The sequence below is a fragment of the Tachypleus tridentatus genome, chromosome 11 (assembly GCF_004210375.1).
Source record: "Tachypleus tridentatus isolate NWPU-2018 chromosome 11, ASM421037v1, whole genome shotgun sequence".
In the NCBI taxonomy this organism is placed as follows: domain Eukaryota; kingdom Metazoa; phylum Arthropoda; class Merostomata; order Xiphosura; family Limulidae; genus Tachypleus; species Tachypleus tridentatus.
Genome location: NC_134835.1, coordinates 65,827,260 through 65,846,189, shown reverse-complemented (window position 1 = coordinate 65,846,189; position 18,930 = coordinate 65,827,260). Strand labels below are relative to the sequence as shown.

At 31.0% G+C, this 18,930-nt stretch overlaps 1 protein-coding gene across 1 annotated transcript in view; it reads left to right on the top strand.

The window, feature by feature from the left end:
• Positions 1-18,930, top strand: part of LOC143232342 (acetyl-CoA carboxylase-like) — a 124,764-nt gene that overhangs the window by 10,188 nt on the left and 95,646 nt on the right. The window contains exons 3-4 of the mRNA XM_076467646.1: positions 2,873-3,001; positions 17,060-17,189. Coding sequence (XP_076323761.1) covers positions 2,873-3,001; positions 17,060-17,189 — 259 coding nt within the window. The remainder of the gene's footprint in view (positions 1-2,872; positions 3,002-17,059; positions 17,190-18,930) is intronic.

Below are 18,930 nucleotides of genomic sequence, written 5' to 3'. Positions count from 1 at the left end.
GATGGTTATGAAGTGGCTAGATAAAATTCTGCCTTTTCTTTAGTTTTTACTTAAGCAATTTCTTCATCTTGAGCAATTGATAGATGAAAACAAAATTGCATAAATTTTGAGCTTGCCAAAATAAAATTTGGAGGTTTAAAGAATGATAAGGCTCCTGGGTCAGATAATATTTCTATAAGGGTATAAATGAAGTCAAGGATTGGAAATTTAAGCCATTAGCCTCAATTTTTTGTAAGTTTTTGAATGGCAAATAAGTTTCAACAGATTGAAAATTACCTAATGCTACTTCTACCTTCAAGGGAGGTAATAAAATTTATCCCAGCAATTGTAGGGAAAAGTTTGGAATGTTTTATAAAGGATACTTTGCTAAGTTATTTAACAAAGTTTAGAATTTTTTCAAAAAGTCAACATAGTTGCTTACAAAATTTTTGATGTGCTTTAAGATGTTACGACATGTGTAGATGAGGGTAAGGATATAGATTTTCAGAGAGCATTTGACAAGGTGTCACATAAGACTTTTAAAGAAACTTACCTTTGTAGGTGTGAGGGATAAGTTAACTAATTGGACAGAAGAATGGTTTGATGGAATAGGATAGAGGGTTGTTATAAATCAAGTTCAGTCAAATTAGATTAATGTTCCAAGTGATATACTTCCCGGGCTCAGTCTTAGGACAGCTGCTCTTTATGATTTATATTAATGACATAGATGAAGGAATGGTTAATAAATTACTTAAATTTGCTAATAATATTAAGGTGTCTCGAGCTGCGAAGAGGACATTGCTGATTTACAAAATGAGAGTTGAGTAAATAAATGGCAGATGGGGTTTAATTATGATAAATGTAAGATATTGTATGGGAGTTATCATAATTTAAATTATAATTTGGAGGGGAATAACCTTAACAGTGTCATGAAAGAAAAAGGATTTTGGTGTAATAGTTCATCAGTCTCTTAGGCATCCAAACAGTGTACTGTTGCTAGTTGTAGGACAAATAGGATTTTAGGTTGTATATACAGAAATATTAAATACAAGTCTAAAGAGGTTATAATTTCATTTAGTCTTAGACTCCTTATTTTAGGAAAGACATTGAACTATTGGAAAAAGTTCAAGGAGGGTTTCTAAACTTACACATGGGATGGAGGGGTTGTCATATGAGGAGAGATTAAGATCCTTAATATTGTTTTCTTCTGAAAAAAAAGAAGAATTAGAGGGGATCTGATTGAAGTGTTTAAGATTGTAAAAGATAATGTTGATGCATCAGAATTTTTTTGTACTTAACAGTGAGAATTATAGAACTAGGTAACACAAATAGGGTGATTGGCCTGTGGAATGGGTAGCCTTTGGATGTTGTGCAGACAGTAAATTTGAGTGAATTTAAAAAAAAAGCTTGATAGATATATGAATGATAAGGGCTGGCTTAATTTTTTTTAAGTTATTTATTTAATAGTTTGGCTTAGAGGAAGAGATAGCCAAGAAACCCAACAGGGCCCTTGTTGGTTCTTGAACATGATGCTATGTCACTTTACACCTCTGAGGAATTTACACTATAGGTACAGGAAAATACATTATACTCCAACCCTGTATACTTATTACACCACCACCTATGACCACTCTTGAGATTGTGACAACTCTATAGGCAGTTTCTGTAATTTTTCTTTGTTCTGAGCAGATTGTAAACTCCTCTCAACACTATTTTACCATCTAGAACTTTTGTTATGAGCAGCTGTTAACACCTTTTCTCCTTTTGTTTGGACGGGGTATTGTTCAAATTGTAGGCTTGTTTTCAATGAGTGATACCTACTGGATTGCTGCATGACTACACAGGCACACAGCTTTGAGTTGTTCAGAGGTTCATACATATCACCTAACTTCACTTTTATATATTAATTAAAGTCTGATTAAAGTGATGATAATGCTGAGAAGAATATTTTGAGTGTTTTTACTTAGTTCAGTCTTAATGATGCTGATTCACTGCATTTGTTACTCCAATGAATCTAGTTCATTCATGTTTATTTTGGTTTCAAATTCTACTCATGCTTTACTTAATTAGATTTTTCATTTGTCCTAGTCTAGATTATTATCTTCTGCATGAAAGCTCAGTATTTGATGAACCATTAGTCTTAAGATATTCTGCAGTTTTCTTCTTTATCTTTGCATGGTATTCTGGCTTTTAGTGTTTTAGAGATAAGTATGAATGTTTTGAATTTTACATTTTTAGAATTAAAGTAAATTTCAGACAGGTACTTGCATCTAAACCATATTAACCCCCAACTTCTCACAATTTTGAGATATATGGTTCTTCATCACAACTGCATCTGTGAAATCTGTATTACAATGGGAAAGCAAAGCTTGTATATATCTTCTTAATGCAGGCAGATTAATAATAAAAAATCATGTAAAAGGTGAGAGCATGGAGAATTCTGGATAAACTGTTGTGTGCTTTGTATGTTGTCAAGTTTATTCAGAATTATAGTCATGTGGTTATTAATAGCATGACAGCATCTCAACAATGAAACTCCTTTCATATTTCAAGGATGAATAGCAGTTGGAAATTAATTTCCATTGTAAAATGTCATGGAGCTTATTTATAATATTTTTGAATAAAATATATACTGCTGCTTTAATTAATACCCTCAAGGGTATGTTAATTAAAAAGTCAACTAATTCAGAAACTATGTATTTGACAAAGATTATTGCTAAATTATTTCTTGTTGTCCTTGATCACGACAGATCCAGTTGGAATAAAAATGTATCTCGGAACAGCTGGTATAGGTATTAACACATTTTATTAATAAAGCAAAGAACAATGTTTTTGAGTTTTCAAAGTCTCTCTTTGTTAACCTGAAGATGATCTAAGAAATTTTTTTCTTCAGGGAGGCTCAGAAAGTGAGATTCTCTTTAGCTGAAGAAGATGAAGTAACAGAAAAAGGAGAAGTGGCGTCTGATATTTTTAATTACCAGAATAATTGGAAAGGATCTAGAATGAAAGCTCGTCATTTGAGGTTAGTTGGCAGAAGTTAAAGTGTGTATATATTATCTACAAATAACGTAAGATAAAAACTTGTTTGTATGTGTAATTACACAACTAGTTTTGTTTTAAAAAAAGTGATTAAGGTTATATTTATATTAAGATTTTTTTTTGTCTAAACCTGATGATTAATTTCAATAGTGATTGGAAATAATTCATTTTAAAATTACTTTAACTGAGAGATCATGTGATGTTTGTAGTAATGTCACAGTTCCTTTGTTTATATGAATATGGTGTATAAGGTAATGAGTATAACAATTTGATCATATAAATACTGTCTGGCTAGTTTTATTATGGTACCTCTTCCAGTTACTGTATTTGTAGAACTCTTCATTTATCTACATATGCAAAATTAACTGAAAGTGTTTTGTGTCGAGTATTGTTTGAACCAGTTAGATACAGAAGCGTAGTAATATCACTCTAAGGCTGACATAACCTAGTGGTCACAAGGTTATTCATAACTAGCAGTTGGCTTCTCTGGTATCCTTGAGCTGGATAATAAAATTGGTACAATTTGCAGTGCAGATTTGTTATAAGGCTGAATTTTACATCAAATGGGCAAATGACCTGGATGTGAAGTTGAGACTCAATAGCTATTAGAAATACAAAAGTTCACAACAAACACATTTGCCTCGTCTTTTCGGTTCCAAGTGCTGCATAAACCACATTCCTTTAGCTTATTGAAAAACCAAATGATTTATGTTATCCTACATAACATATGATCAAATAGTATCTACAAGAAGTAAATTTGAAAGTTACTTCATTTTGGCTGATCATAGGGTGAAGAATAATTTTGTACGAGATACTTATCAGTTCAAGTAGAGATAGGTTTCTCAATGCTAAGTAACTGTGCTGTCAACTCTTGCCACTGTGTTTGATGTCAGCTGTCATTCTGTCCCTGATCTGTGACTACTGCATGTTTATAAAATTACATAAACAAAGACTGTCATATTTAAAATTAATTAGAGCTGGTGAAATAATATCAATAAATAGTTATATGTATTTGTAAAATTTTGTGCATAAAAATATCAGCTACAAAAAATTAATTTCTAAGATTACATTGATCAGTTGTTTCACGTAGGAAAAATGTGTACTTTTAATATCTAAAAATTATTCTAGGTTATGCTTGTTTATGCTCACTGCTAACAAAATATTATGATATGTTTGTACAATCAGTAGAAGTAATTTATTTTGTTATTGTGCACTCTTTGATACAAAAACAATAGCTTGAATGTTTGTTATATGATGCAAGTACTTAGTTTGCTTTGGAAACTTTGTTCCAAATAATTAGTTTAGTAGTAGATTTTCTGAAAATGAATGACATTATAATAAGAATACATACAAAACAATTATCTTTTTTTTCCTGATATTTTACAAGAAACTTTTTTGTCCTTGCATTGGTACATTTTTGATATATTTACATTACATGTACAAGATTACATATAATTACCAAACTATCACTAATTTAGCAAAAACAAACATTGATAGGAAAACTTCTATAACATGAAATTGAAAAGATAAATTAAACTTGTGGAGATTTGTCATTTTCTAATTGTATATATATATATATATATATATATATGTTTTAAACATGCATGTGTCTATGTTCATGTAAAACTTACTATCAGTTTGAAAAATAAAAGAACACTGCTTGGATATAATACCAGTAGCATGGATTTTAATTCAGTGTTATAAAAGGTCTAAGTTGAAGAAGAAATGAGACTTTTTAAGTCTTATGAAAGGTGTCAGATTAAAACGTTGAGGCCTAATTAGTTGTGTTATAAAAGGTCTAAGCTGAAGAAGAAATGAGGCTTTTTAAGTCTTATGAAAGGTGTCAGATTAAAATGTTGAGGACTAATTAGTTGTGTTATAAAAGGTCTAAGCTGAAGAAGAAATGAGGCTTTTTAAGCCTAATAAAAGGTGTCAGACTAAAACATGCTAGAGCTTAGTTACTTTTCATAGCTTTGACTTTTGCAATGTTTTATGATCAATCTCAATAAAGAAGCAGAACAGTTTTAAGCTTTTGTTCAGTTTTAGGGTTAAAGTCATTGGATAATAGCAGATTTTGGCAATTTAATTAGCCAATATACTTAATTATATTTGAGGAGGGACTATATTGATTAGAGTCACATAAAATAATTGTTTAATGAAATTTATGAATAAACTGACTAATTAAAATTAGTGTTTCCAGTTATTTTAAAAAAAATTATTAATGAATTATTAGTGCTTTTGATTATTCCAATAACCAATTTATTGAAATTATGGTTAATTTGATCATCATGAAAATAATAAATGTATTTAAAGTGTGGTTCTTGATTATTATTATTATTTTCAATTATTACAACTGTCTTGCCCTCCAGTGGCTCAGTGGAATGTCTGCGGAATTACAACACTAAAAAACCGGGTTTTAATACCTGTGGTGGGCAGAGCACAGATAGCCCATTGTGTAGCTTTGTGCTCAATTCAAAACAACTACAACTGTCCGAGAAGCCAAAATATTGCTATAATATTTTTTTTTTTGATAAATTGTGTTAAACCTCATTGATGAGCCTCTGTTCAATACAAAGGAAAAATAGGCGTTATCCTTTTTTTCAAAATATGACATATACAGAAATATTTTTACCTGTAGCAGTGCAGCTAAACTACCTCTCTCACGACATGTTCCATTGTGAATGAAAAAACATTTTTTGCTCACATATTGTAGTGAAAAGAATGAAATACTTGTGCTTTCTTTCTTGGCAGTTCAGTCAGATTGCAAATGGAGAAGTGATGTATGGAACTGAGTTTATAGTGGTTTTGCCTTCAGTACGTTTTCACTTACGCTTTTGTGTTCTATGGACTAAATTGATGTAAAACAACAACAAATTATAAGCATAGCTTTGCATGTCTGTATACATACATGAATGCAGTTAAGTATATAAATGATAATTTATATTTATTTGTATGTTGTTCACCCATACTGTACTGATTAATAAAACAAGAAGGTTCACATTTCTACTCAGGTAATAAAAGTAAATAACATTTGTTTAAGGTTCAAAATCTTCACTCTCTCTGTCATGGTGAATTTCAAGTAATTGTAATGATGTTTCTAGATTTACCTATTTAGTCATAGTGTCAAGTAAGTTCTCTAAATTTCTCATAAAAACTACCAACAGTTCTGTGCATCATAAGCAGCCACAGAAAATGAAGCTCAGAAAATAGTGACAAAAAATAAAATCACTGTCAAATTTTGACATAATGAAAGGTTTTTTCATACTGTCTATTGTATAACGATACTGTTTCATTAAAGTTAACAGTAATTTGGATTTCATGTAATTAGAGTAAGTGATATACAAAGGTGTCCAGCTGACCAGAAATAAACAATAGCTCTGATAAGTCTCTGAGGATGCTGCTGGAAGTAAAGCAAATCCTGCACCATGGAAGTCAGAATTTACTATAATAATGGATAATACAGTGAGGTATATAGATGAGGATTTACATTTACAGAGCTTCTCCTAAAGGCTTTAATTTTTTTTTCTCATGTGTAATACACCTGCTGTTATGTGATTGAGAAAAAAAATTGAATTATTAAAGTGCTTTCAAAATGTTCTGAGATATCAATATTTGGTTGGCTGTACACAGAAGACAGTAGCATCACTATGTATACATAGATTTGTTGCACAAGAACAATCACAATAATTTGTCTCGTATTCTGGTTCTTGTGACTTTATTCCTTACAATAAGTCCTCCAACAACCATTTGTGAAACAGGATTTTCTTGCATGAACAGAGTGAAAACATGCTATTTTACCTGTGTGAAAGCTGATATATCTAGAGTTGATAACTGTAGCATACATATGGCTGTAGTATTGTTATGGGACCTGGAAACCAAAGGAACCTGGAATGGGAAAAAAGGTTGGGAAAACATTTTCTTACCTTATGTGCACGCACACACACACACACACACACACACACACATTGACTGATTGGTGAAAGTTCTGAAGAGAAACAGCATTGTTAGGACTGTTGAATTTGGTTATTAAGGGTCTTCTTATATCCAGGGCACAAGTTATCTAATGTCCAATGAAGGAGGATGAAACATTCAAACACTTAAACATATTGATTGATAGTAACAGATCATTACTACACAATTTAAACAGTGAGACACTCTATAAATTATTGTTTATACCAAATTAATTTCTGAAAAAAAAGTGTGTGTGTATATCTGTGTATGTGTATTGTTTTATATGGAATAAAAAAGCCAATTACAAAAGCTGATGCTAGACTGAACTTAAAAAGCACTTCTGATGAGTATTCATTGTCATTATTATGCAGTATAATATTAAGAACTGAAACAACAATAAAAGAAATATTGCACACTTTTTTTTATAGGTAGTGTTAAATTTTTTTTTCAGTGCAGAGAAAATTTGCCCCCTGGGTATGGTGATTGAAAATACTGCTTATACTACAGATTATACTGTACAGACTTTAAACTCCCATTGGAAAGTCTGATTTCCTAGAGACCTCTAGCGGATGAAGTGAATCTACTTGTACAGTATGTGAACAAAACATAATATTTTGTCTGGTGGGATCCACATGCTTCATTTTACTTTTTTTCATATATGCAGATCAAATGTATTTTTATAAAATTAAGTTAAAGCACAAAGTAAACACAATGAAAACACTTCAAGTTATTAATGTTTTTTATTAGGAAAGCATGATGGTAACTATTGACAAAAAATACATGTATTTATGCATTGGTAGCTCTTGTGTTATCAGATCTATTTGTTTCACTATGAGATACCATGGTTATTATAACAACTTTATGATATTTACCTTAACAACACAAATTATGTATTTCATAATGATGAAGAACCACTTGAAGTGTGTGTGTATCAGAGAAAGCTGATCTGGGTATTTAAAACACTTATTTGAAAAGCACAAAACAAGTAACAGTGTATTGACCTCTTTAGGCCACCATCAGGATAAAAATGAGATTTGGAAAAGTGACTGTTATTCATCACATGTTATGGAGACAACATTAATGATAAGTATAAGATTGTAGTAGATGTAAATATATAACTTATTGTAGTTAATATTAAGGAATAATTAGTATAGATACAAAACTGTTCCTTAGTACTGGTTCAATGTGGGTATAAGTTCTTGTATTAAAAAAGCTTCTTTAATTTTTTGTTTATTTTCCTTTCTTTATTTAATATGTTAGTGTTTCTGTGATTTATACTGTGATTAATAATAGCCACATTTTCATATCTTATTTTTGACCTGATGATCTGAGGAGTTTGAAACATTGTTAATTGTTTTGTTCTTTTCAATAAAAGTTTTTAATACTCATATCAGCTGTCTCTACTTTATAGAAATTATGTATGTTGGTGTAAATAATACAATTTGTACATAGATAATTTTAGATTTGAAATGGCAATGTATACTGTCAGTTAAGTTTCAGTTTACAATAACTTGCCAACAATAATAAGTATTCCTTTTGTTTTGTACTTAATAATAAAAATATGACAAAGGACAACAAAAACAAGTAAATGCTGCTTGACTTGTCATTATCCTTTCAGAGAGTTATTACTTCTGTTGGAATTCATAGCACAATATTCAAAACCCCTAATAAAAAACATGCTTTTTCATGACATGTATTCTTCAGATGTTGTATCAGGTCTTCTATGGGGCTGAAATAGCTAGTTCCTTTTGACCTTAAACTTGCTAAAATTTAAATACACTTGAGATCTGGGGACTGTTGTACATGATAATATTAACCTATCCTGGTCATAGATTATCTGTTTGTTGACAAGAAAAGCAAGTTTTTCATTACAGATAAAATGGTTGTTGTTCATTTAAACTTGACTTGATATGTTGTGAACCTTGTTGTTTATTTGGAAACATAGCAAAATTGGGTTTGAGCCTGCTTCAGTTGAAGGAATAGGTAAGTGGAAAGATTTATGAACATCACATGAAAGTTGTAAAAGGTTTGTCTAAAAGCATTGACAGAGATATTGTGAATACAATAAAACCACCACCATTCTTTTTAATAATGTTAATTACAGCTGAGGATATTGACGAGGTTTACAAGAGAAACCAAAACTTTCGTAATGTCAGTTTGAAATGTGAAAGTAACATACAGTCTGATATAAAGATAAACAAACGTTTTTTTAGGTTTTGTTGAAACTGAGGATCCAAGTGTTTTGGGCATTCAATCTGAAATTATAAAATGCATAGAAAGCAAAGGCTTGGAATTAAATGTTGGGGACAAAGCTTTGATCAGGCAGCAACAGTGGGTAACATTTACAGTGATATTTATCTCATATTGCTGAAAAAGAGGGAAAACAATTTTATGTACACTGAACAGCACACAATCTAAATTTGGTATTAAATAATAAACCTGTGAACATTCCTAAAGTATTATGTTTTTTATGATGTGGTGCAGATATAATATGGATTTTTTGCTGATAGTATTAAGTGATGAGTAATTCTTTCCCTTTTTATGAGTAAGTTAGGGTGTACCTCAAAAGGCTGTGCTAAACATGATGGTCATCTTTTTGTAATCTCTTATTGTTTTTTTACAGTGTATTCATACTGAAATCACCATCTAAAAATCATTTATCCATCAGGAAGAAATGGTGAAGTATATGAAGCAATTGGGATTGTCAAAAAGTTTGAATGTTTCCAATTTGTTTTCTTTTATCCTTTCTGTGCAAAATTTTAGAAACTGTGAATGTTGCCTTGAAAACATTATGGCAAAAATCATTTTATATGCTAAAAATATTCAAAATAAGTGCAGCTGAAACACTGACAGTTTATCTTAATGAATTTGAGAATGCAGTTTCTCTTGCATTAAAGTGGGACATTAAATTCAAATTTGAAGAAAAGAGTATTCAAAAAATTAAATGGCAATTTGATGTTTTATTCAAGTATGAGGGACTAATAGATGCCAAACAAAATTTCACAGTCAAAGTGTTCTTTACTTGTTTGGCATTGCAATGCAGCAACTCGTGTACATGGGTGTGGATACAGTTGCACAAAGATTTGGAATTTTACAATCAGAGATTCTGATGTTTGTAACAGGTGATGGGATTTTTGGTAAAGCAGAAGAATTGCAGAAAGCACATAATAGTGACATATTGCTAAGTTTCCAAACATCTGTTAGGAATGATATTTAATAACATCATTTCAGTCAAAGAAATAACCCACCTCTTCATTGTTGAAAACACTGCCTTAGCATTTTCCTTTCCTGATACTTGCACAGTCTGTTGTTTTTTTGAACCATTCATGTCACTTTACCACTGCTGAGAAGTAATTTTTGAAACTTAAGCTAATCAAAACATATAAAAGAAGTAGAATGTGTCAAGAAAGACTATCAGGACTAGCTTTGTTAAGCATAAAACAAGCATGAGCAAAAAAATTGAACATGGATAAGATTGTGAGTGATTTCACCACCATGAAATGCTGAAGACAGATGTTTTAAGTAAGGTTTGTTCAGTACTTATATTTACTTAGTATTCTAGTTAAATGTCAATAAAGAGCAGTAAAGAGACCTGACTTATTTTTTTTGTGATGGAATCTGTGACATGCTAGGAATGCCATTGATTGAGATGTGAACAACTGTTGAGACAGTACTGGGAGATACCATTCTTCTTAAGACCCAATTTCAGCATCACAAAACTAGTTTTGACAGCTAGAGTAAATTTGAGTATGAGGCTCATTCATCGATATCACAGCAGGATGAAGTGGATGAAATCTCAACAAATCGTTCTACAGTTGAAGATTTCTCGTAAGATTAGATATGTTGCTCATTGTGCTGATGACAGCAAAGAACTTCTTTCAGACATTTTGGGTACTTTAGAAGTTCTTTGTTGATATCAGAAACTGTCACTTGAAATTTTACAGTATATGGCAGTACTATTCAGTTGAATGTGTATAGATTTTTGAGCTTAGGAATAAAACAGAAAATAAATTATTTGTTTTAAGAATTTTTATACAGTGTGGCTTTTGAACAGATCACATTTTGTATGATCAGTCATATTATTTGAACAGTTTAAAACTTTTTCTTTGGACATCCAATTGTCTACAAAGCTTGTCTGAAGCACAAATACAACTATCAGAACTTTGCAATCTGGATATTATCTGTTTTGGAAACAGGGAATGGGCCTCTGCTGTGAATTATTGCTTTTGATAGAGGACAGTCCACTTCTGTGGCCAAAAGTATAAGCAGCAAAACCATAAAATTAGAAAGCAAAAGGCATGGTAAGGTTAGTGGTTGAAGCTTTAAACAAAAGTATTTTCTAAATCTGAAATAAATTCTGCAGTCAATGAGAATTAAAAAAACCAAAAGGTATCATTCATTTTATATCATATTTTTCAACATTTCACTCTACATTGATGATTACAGTTAGATTTAGGTTAGAGAAAATAAAAGACAAAATGTGAAATTTTAACAAAAAACATTTGGTATTCATTTTGGAGGTTTTAGAGGTCATGCAAATGCAATATTAAATTATAAGATTAAAAGAGATATTTTGGAAACACTACTCACCTCTTTCTTTACACAATAAACAACTATTATCTTGTGCACTGCCATGAAAATCTTTGAAATAAGATCTTAATTATACATGGTTAAACCTGTATCATACTAGCCTGTGATATAATTACCATTAGATTGTAACCCTCCATCAATTGGAGGGTGACATATCCTTCATATGCAGTAATCTGTATGAGTACCAACTTTTGAATGAGGGCTCATTTTTTCAGTGGCAGTGCTTTGTTCAGTTTAGATGTTTTATTTTTAACTTTTGAATGTATTATTTAAAAATTTTGATATCATGTGTTGTGTAGTCTTTCTTTAATTTTTTTGATTTTTTTTTTCAACTTAAATTTTCCAGTTGAAAATTTGATGTACATTACTTTTAATTTTCTTTTCTTTTAACCCTTTCGGCACATTTGGTGACTGCAGTCAACTTGAAGGCTCAGCACAGCAGGCGATCTTCCTTTATTCCTGGTTTTCTTATGTATTGAATTTAACATATATAGTATTGGGTACAATCACTCAATATTTCAGGGACTTTTGTTGAGTTATTATCGAGATATCGTGCTTTTAGTACTGATACTGTAATTAGTTGAATTATCAAACATATATATTCAGCACCATGCCAAACATTTAAAGTTGTTATTTAGTGCCGAAAGGGTTAATGAAATTTGGACGTATGTTCCATTGTCTGTTATTATTGGTTAGCTCAACATAAGGATTTTGTCAAACTCATTTCATAGTCTCAGAGGGCTTTTGCACCATAATCACACCAGGATCTTCTTATATCACACACACACACACACAAAAGGCTTGAATTTTGTAACATTCTTTGCATTTTATGATACAGCCATTATGAAATCAGTTTCATTAAGCATTTGGTTTATGATGCATTCATGTTTACTTATTTTTGTCATATCTTATGGTTTATGACAGCCCTTCACAGGATTCATTCTATACTGTAATTATAGCTGGAAGCATTCTGATAATCAGTGATACAACCACCATTGGGTGTTAAATAGCTGGTTCCATTCTGATCTCCTCCTGTTACTTCAGCTGAGCCTGTCCCATCCTGTACAGTTTCACCACTTTTGTTTCCATAACTACTTTTAATTCCCTTTTCCCAGTGTGGATCAGGCAGTCTCACTGTTATTTTTCACTGCTTTTGTTTAAATTCCATGGGAACTTATCTTTTGTTTTTTCAGTTATTTTTGCTGATTCTTGGGCTCCCTTATTTTATGAACCTTCATAAATTTAACTGTTCCTTCAGTTTAAGGATCCACTCATTTTCCTCCCTTTTTTCTTTCTGTCTTCATCTTCTTGGTTTTCTCTCTCACTCAGCATTTTTATTCATTTTCATTGTTTCCATTTTATTCAGAGGCTTTCCATTGTGAACCTGACAGCTTTACTCAGGCAACTTGCACGTACCTGTTTTCCATCTTTTGCCTTTGTCTACCATTTTGTCCTTGTTAACTTGTTTCCTTTGTTTCTGGGATGTACTTCATCATGTTACCATACTTTATGACATTCATTACTATCACTTCTCTCCAGTCCCTCTGTCTTGCATTTTTTGTGATTTGGTTTTTTGGGGTGCATTTTTTATACTTAGTTCAGGTCATCAACAGCCATTTCTTCTCACTTCAATTTTATGTCTTTGGTATCAGTGAGCTCTATCAGGTTTAATAACCAAATATGGCCTTTGGGATCAATCCCCCCTTTTATTCTGTGTTGTCTTTTCATACTTGCAAATCCTCATCTCTTTGAGGACTGTTATCACTGGTCTTGGAGTCAGTTTGTTTCTAGAGGCACTATCTGGCTCTAGTTGTTTAGGAACTGTGTTCTCCTACTTTTTAATCCTGTGTACTTATTTTTCTACAACCTCTTTTATTCCTCAGGTACTTTGTCAGTGTTTTTATCCTTCTGTTCTTCATCTCACCTACTTTGAACAACACCTCGTTATAGGGTTTCATTCAGAAAAGTGCCCCCAGAAACACGGGTGGCTCATTTTCAGTCTTCAACTTCACCTGGCACAACTTTGGTCTTTGATCAATTCTCAGTGGATGATATCCTCTCTGTAACTGATATTCTTCATGGTAGTGTAGTGGATAATCCAGTTATCTGCATTCTGATTTGTCTGCCTCTCTTTTAATTTTGGTTTGCCTAAAATGGTTTAACATTCAGTTCTCAGGCCCTTGTCTTAGGATTGGCTATAATACCATCTTTTTTATTAATTAATCAGTTGGGTCTTTGCTCAGTAGTTACATTCTTAAAGTCTGTTGTTTTACTGCAGTTTGAACATTTGTCCTCTACTTGTTCCTTTTCATGTGGCTTTCTTTGTCACTATAGTGCTGCAGGTGAAGAACTCATACTACAGATTTGAAAACCTGCTGGTTGATAATAGTATCAATCAGCTACCTACTTTCTTGAAATATCAATACTGACAGTGGCACAAAACAGGTTTTGGAATTGGCAGCTGTGCCACTTTTAAGTACCTTAATTAATTGGAGAATGAAATGTGTATTCTTGCTATGCCATATAAAGACATAGGGCATCCAGGAACTTAATCAGTATTTGTAGATTTTGTGTGATGAGACAAGTGTTGGTAACTTTTATAAGTTAGATTAAGGAAAGCATCAGGAGGGAGGTGTTATGCTTTGGTCATGACATCCTTGGAGCTTTTAGCAGTGGAAACTATGCCATTGTCAATGTGTATGATTATCGGGTAGACTTGACCGGGTCTAAGGAGTCTTCAAAAGCGTTTTAATATAACGTTCTCACCCACTGAACAAATACGTGTATTAATATTTAGATTATTATTATTATTTCTGACAATCAAAATCATTACAAATTTGTATAAGACGGTGAAATATATTATAGAACTATTGGAAACGTGTGTGTGTTTAGAGTTGGGACAAGCTAAAGCATTCATTTCACTTTCCAAGACCTGCTTAGAAAGCTCATCAAATAAAGTTTATTTTATAAACTTCGCTCAGAGGGAAGACTAATAACAATATTCTTCCTTCTGTTACTATGTGAATAGATATTAAGGGTCCGTATTTTGCTTTACTTTTTCGTAATTTTCCACATATAACTGTATTGGTAAATTAGTACTGCATGTCTGAATTAAAATTACCTAAGGGTTACACAGTTGGACTCGAGGAATATTCGTTTGGTATGTATTCTCGTGAAGAACTTCGATATTTGTAGCTTCAGCTTTATTATTGGATGTGTACACACTAAATTTTTTGAGGCCTCATATTTTGGCAAGTTATGTGGGTCTTAGGAACAAGTAACTATTTTTTGTTGTTGATTTGTTGAAGTATTTTATGAGCAACAACATACTTCATTTTTATTGAAGTTTTGATAATGGTATTGGTTATCATGTTTAAAATACTTGTACATTATTACGTTTTGTGTGTATTAAGCCTATTTAATCTAGTTAGACTAGTATATGTAGATTTAGATCTAACCTAAAATCTTTTAAACTGATAGAATATTGTGAGATACTGGGTTTGTAACTGAAAATAATATTAACGAGTAGATCTAACTGATGATTCAATGTACTCTAATCGTTATAGGCGTTAGATTTCGTGCATTTATTAGTGGTAATACGTGAGTTAAATAAGTTTATTTTTATAGAATTGGTGTTGTTTTTGTTCTTTTTTTGTAAATTAACGCTTAGTTCTGATCGGCAGACAGTCTACTTATGGGCAGATGTTATTAACAGCGACCTAAAAAGAATTCAGGTCACGATATTTCGTACACATTGAAAAGAAGAAAAATTTGCCGTTGTAGAATTAGTGTCAGTCATATTTTCATAAAAAGCTAAAATCGAAGCAGAGTGGTGTGTGTGTATAATTTCTAAATCAGTGTCAAACTGTTGCCCAAAATGATCTCAAACATTTTTCGATCGAAACTTTTATTTTGTTAATATTTGAAGTGAAAAAATCACACGTATAAAAATGTACACGGCTTTTGCTCAAAAATATGAATTGAGAAAAATGTATTTAAATTAATGTCAATACATTGAAACGTTTTTTTATATGGATTGTATTGTTTTAAAGTACATATAATATAAAATTTCGAAGAAGTTGAGAAGGTACTACTATTTGACTTGAAAATAAAAATGATTTGGCACGCCTGACAATCCATGTTATACATATGGAATAATTAAATCAAATAAAACTTGAAAAGCAAGTTGTCGATCGCCAGCGCATGAGCCCAACGTATTCTTGCGTGATGTAGCGAAGAAAGTTTTCCGTTATCATTGAATCAATGCTTTCACAATTCGCAGTTATTGTTTTTGACCCAAATAGTTCATGTAAGATTGATAGAAGCTAAGCCTAAAGATAAACATATCAACGGCAGGGATAGAACGATCATCGGTCATGACTGAACAAGTTTTTTTTTTTTCCTTTTTCCTCAATTAAATTTTTGTAGAGTTGCAGATTGGATAATAGGTGTATAGTCAGCTGCGATATTTGGAGTTGAAAAATGCAGAAATTTTATTATGGAAAATTGTGAGTATTAAACAGTAACCGTAAACTTCGCTATATTGACAGGCAGGTAATGTGTGGTAGTGATAATAAAGCAAACTAATAGTATAAGTAAAACGTACGAATTTCTTGAATAGAATTATGAAGTTTTGCTGCTACCTTTTGTTTTTGTAGAAGCAAAATCATTGGTCTGTAATTTAAATATATTAAACGTAGTGTTGTAAAAGCAAGTACGGTTAACCAACAATGAATGACAATTAGCAGCAGCTGACACGTGACGTAGAACTTTGTATATGTGAACCAAGCAACTTAACGAAAAATAGCGGGAACAAGTTAAAGAGTGTTAGTAGAAGTCATCAAACTGCTGCTTGTGATATATTTACACATATGCCTATAAACTGTAAACAGAGAATAACTTAGATAAAGAAATGTCTTCAAACTTGTTGCATAAAACTTACATGCACAATAAGTTAAGAATTAGAAAAAAAATCCAAACTGTATACTTTTTAATATCTTATTTAAAGCAAGTACATTGCATAGTTCTGCATATGTTTCGTTATAAATTACCTTCTAAGCCATTTTGCATTTTAGAAATATGGAAGCTTACCAATTTTTGATGCAAACAATAATTAAATTTAAAGATAAATGTTATTTATTGTATTTGAAATGCATTTGTAATGAAAAGGTAAAATTAAATACTTTAAGGTTTTAACAATCAAAAGCAATAAACTGAGATGTGCTTTTGTTAAAGCTTTATTTTGTGACTCGTTCATATGTGCTCTGAATTTCACTCTGATTTCCAAATTAATATTTATTTTAAATCTTCAAACTGTTAATTAAAATTGTACTGAACATAATGTATATATTTATTATTATAAAATGGTATAATGCTTCAAAAATGGAACAATTTTTATAGTATATAGGAAGCAAAATATAAAGAAAATATTTTGAGGAAAGACTGTAAATTTTGTGTTATAAGTTGCTGATGTATAATTTTTGATGTTTGTATTATACAGACAGTCAATGTCAGGAACTCATCTACTACAACAAGGAAAGGAAGTTTCACGTAATGATGGAAAAGACTTTACTGTTGCCACTCCAGAGGAATTTGTTAAAAGATTTGGGGGGAATCGAGTGATAAATAAGGTTAGTTAATATAATATTTTAGTTATAAGAGAAGAGAAATTCTTTTCAAAATATTAATGAGGATTGTCACTGTTTAATTAAAATTTATTAAACTTATAAATTTGATTAATTTTAAAGAAGTGGACTAGTGGTATTTTTTAAGTTATATGAAATTTTCAATAAAAATTCCTAGTAATTGAAATTAAAAGGTAAGATAGTTGAATTAGGCAAATTATTAAAATTATTTGAATTAGTGGCATGAGTAATTATTATAACTGTAAAAGTATAAATCATAAATATATTTTGCCATTCTAAATGCTTTAAAAGTAAAGCAGCACTGTAACCTCTAATTTGTTAATTTAAAAAGGAAATATTTTAATACTTTTTAATTTTCACTTTTCTATGTTATGTGACATGTTTGTACTCCAGGTTCTCTATATATAAATTTTATATCTTCAGTAATAGACTTCTAAAGTTTCTGACTAATTAGAAACACAGACCATACATAATTACAAATAAGAACATAAAATCCAAACCTCATTTTGCTCATTTTCAAACATATCATTAAATATATCCCATCTTTCTCTGTCTTTAAAAATTTGTTACTAATCACCTTGACAGGACATGGTCAATGGTCATGCTTGTAACCAGTGAGAAGAGTGGTCTCTACTCTATAATGTTTGATACAGTTATTACTTTTAGGCAGGCATACATACACAGTTGCAGTAGGTTTTTGTTTGATTTTTTTATGAAGGCTGTTCACCTACTGCTAACAGGTAGTGAAACTTCACATATTTATAGTCTAGTAAAAAGCCAGATAAATTATAATATTTTGGGAATGTTTTGAAATGTGTATTTTAAAACTACATGAATGTTTAGTTGATCCAATCAACTTAATGAGAAAAAGTGAGGACTGAGACAGTTATGTCTGCACATGTAAAGATCATGTATATTACATGCTTTGCTTGGAGATTTATAAGAAAGAGATAATGAGCTCTCATTATAATTATTGCTTTTCATGAAGGGATAACCTATTTCCTTTGCACAAAGTCTGAAATTGTGAGTTAAAATAATTTGAAATTCTTGTGACAAAGAAAATGAAGAAAGTGTTTTTTATTGTATTTCACATTTTTAAAATTAATTTCACAGTACATCAGTGATTTTATTACAGTGTGTTAGGGTAGAGAAAGTAAAAAGTATAATATTAAGTTTTACTGGTAAAAAAACTTTTGATATTCATTTAGAAGGGTTTAGAAATTATGCAAATAAAATGTAAAAACTTTATGATGAAACAAGTATTTATATTTTTAACTTGAAAAACAACTTTCATTGAGATTGATTATGTAAAGACTGCATAAATTCACAGACAAATCTTTTGTAAAAAAATATTTTATGATAAAATCAGAATTTTGATGTACAACAGACTTGTAATATTTTTTTGAAATTTCCCCATGTTTTGTGAAGTTATATTTAGTACATTTTGAATTATAGTATTTATAGTGTCACAGTTATATGTACAGATGGTTATGTTCGAAGTATATTCCTGACTTGGGAAATGTAAGTCTCTAATCTGAATTCCTATGATTTGGATTTGTTAATATTTAGCTTTGGAAGGAATTATTACACATCCTTCCCACAAAGGAAGGATAAACATTTTTGATTGTTTCTCACTATTTATGAAATACCAAGAAATGTTAAAATGTAATTCTGGTACATGCTGTCCTACCAGGACTTTGTATTAGCTGTAGTTTTCACACGACGA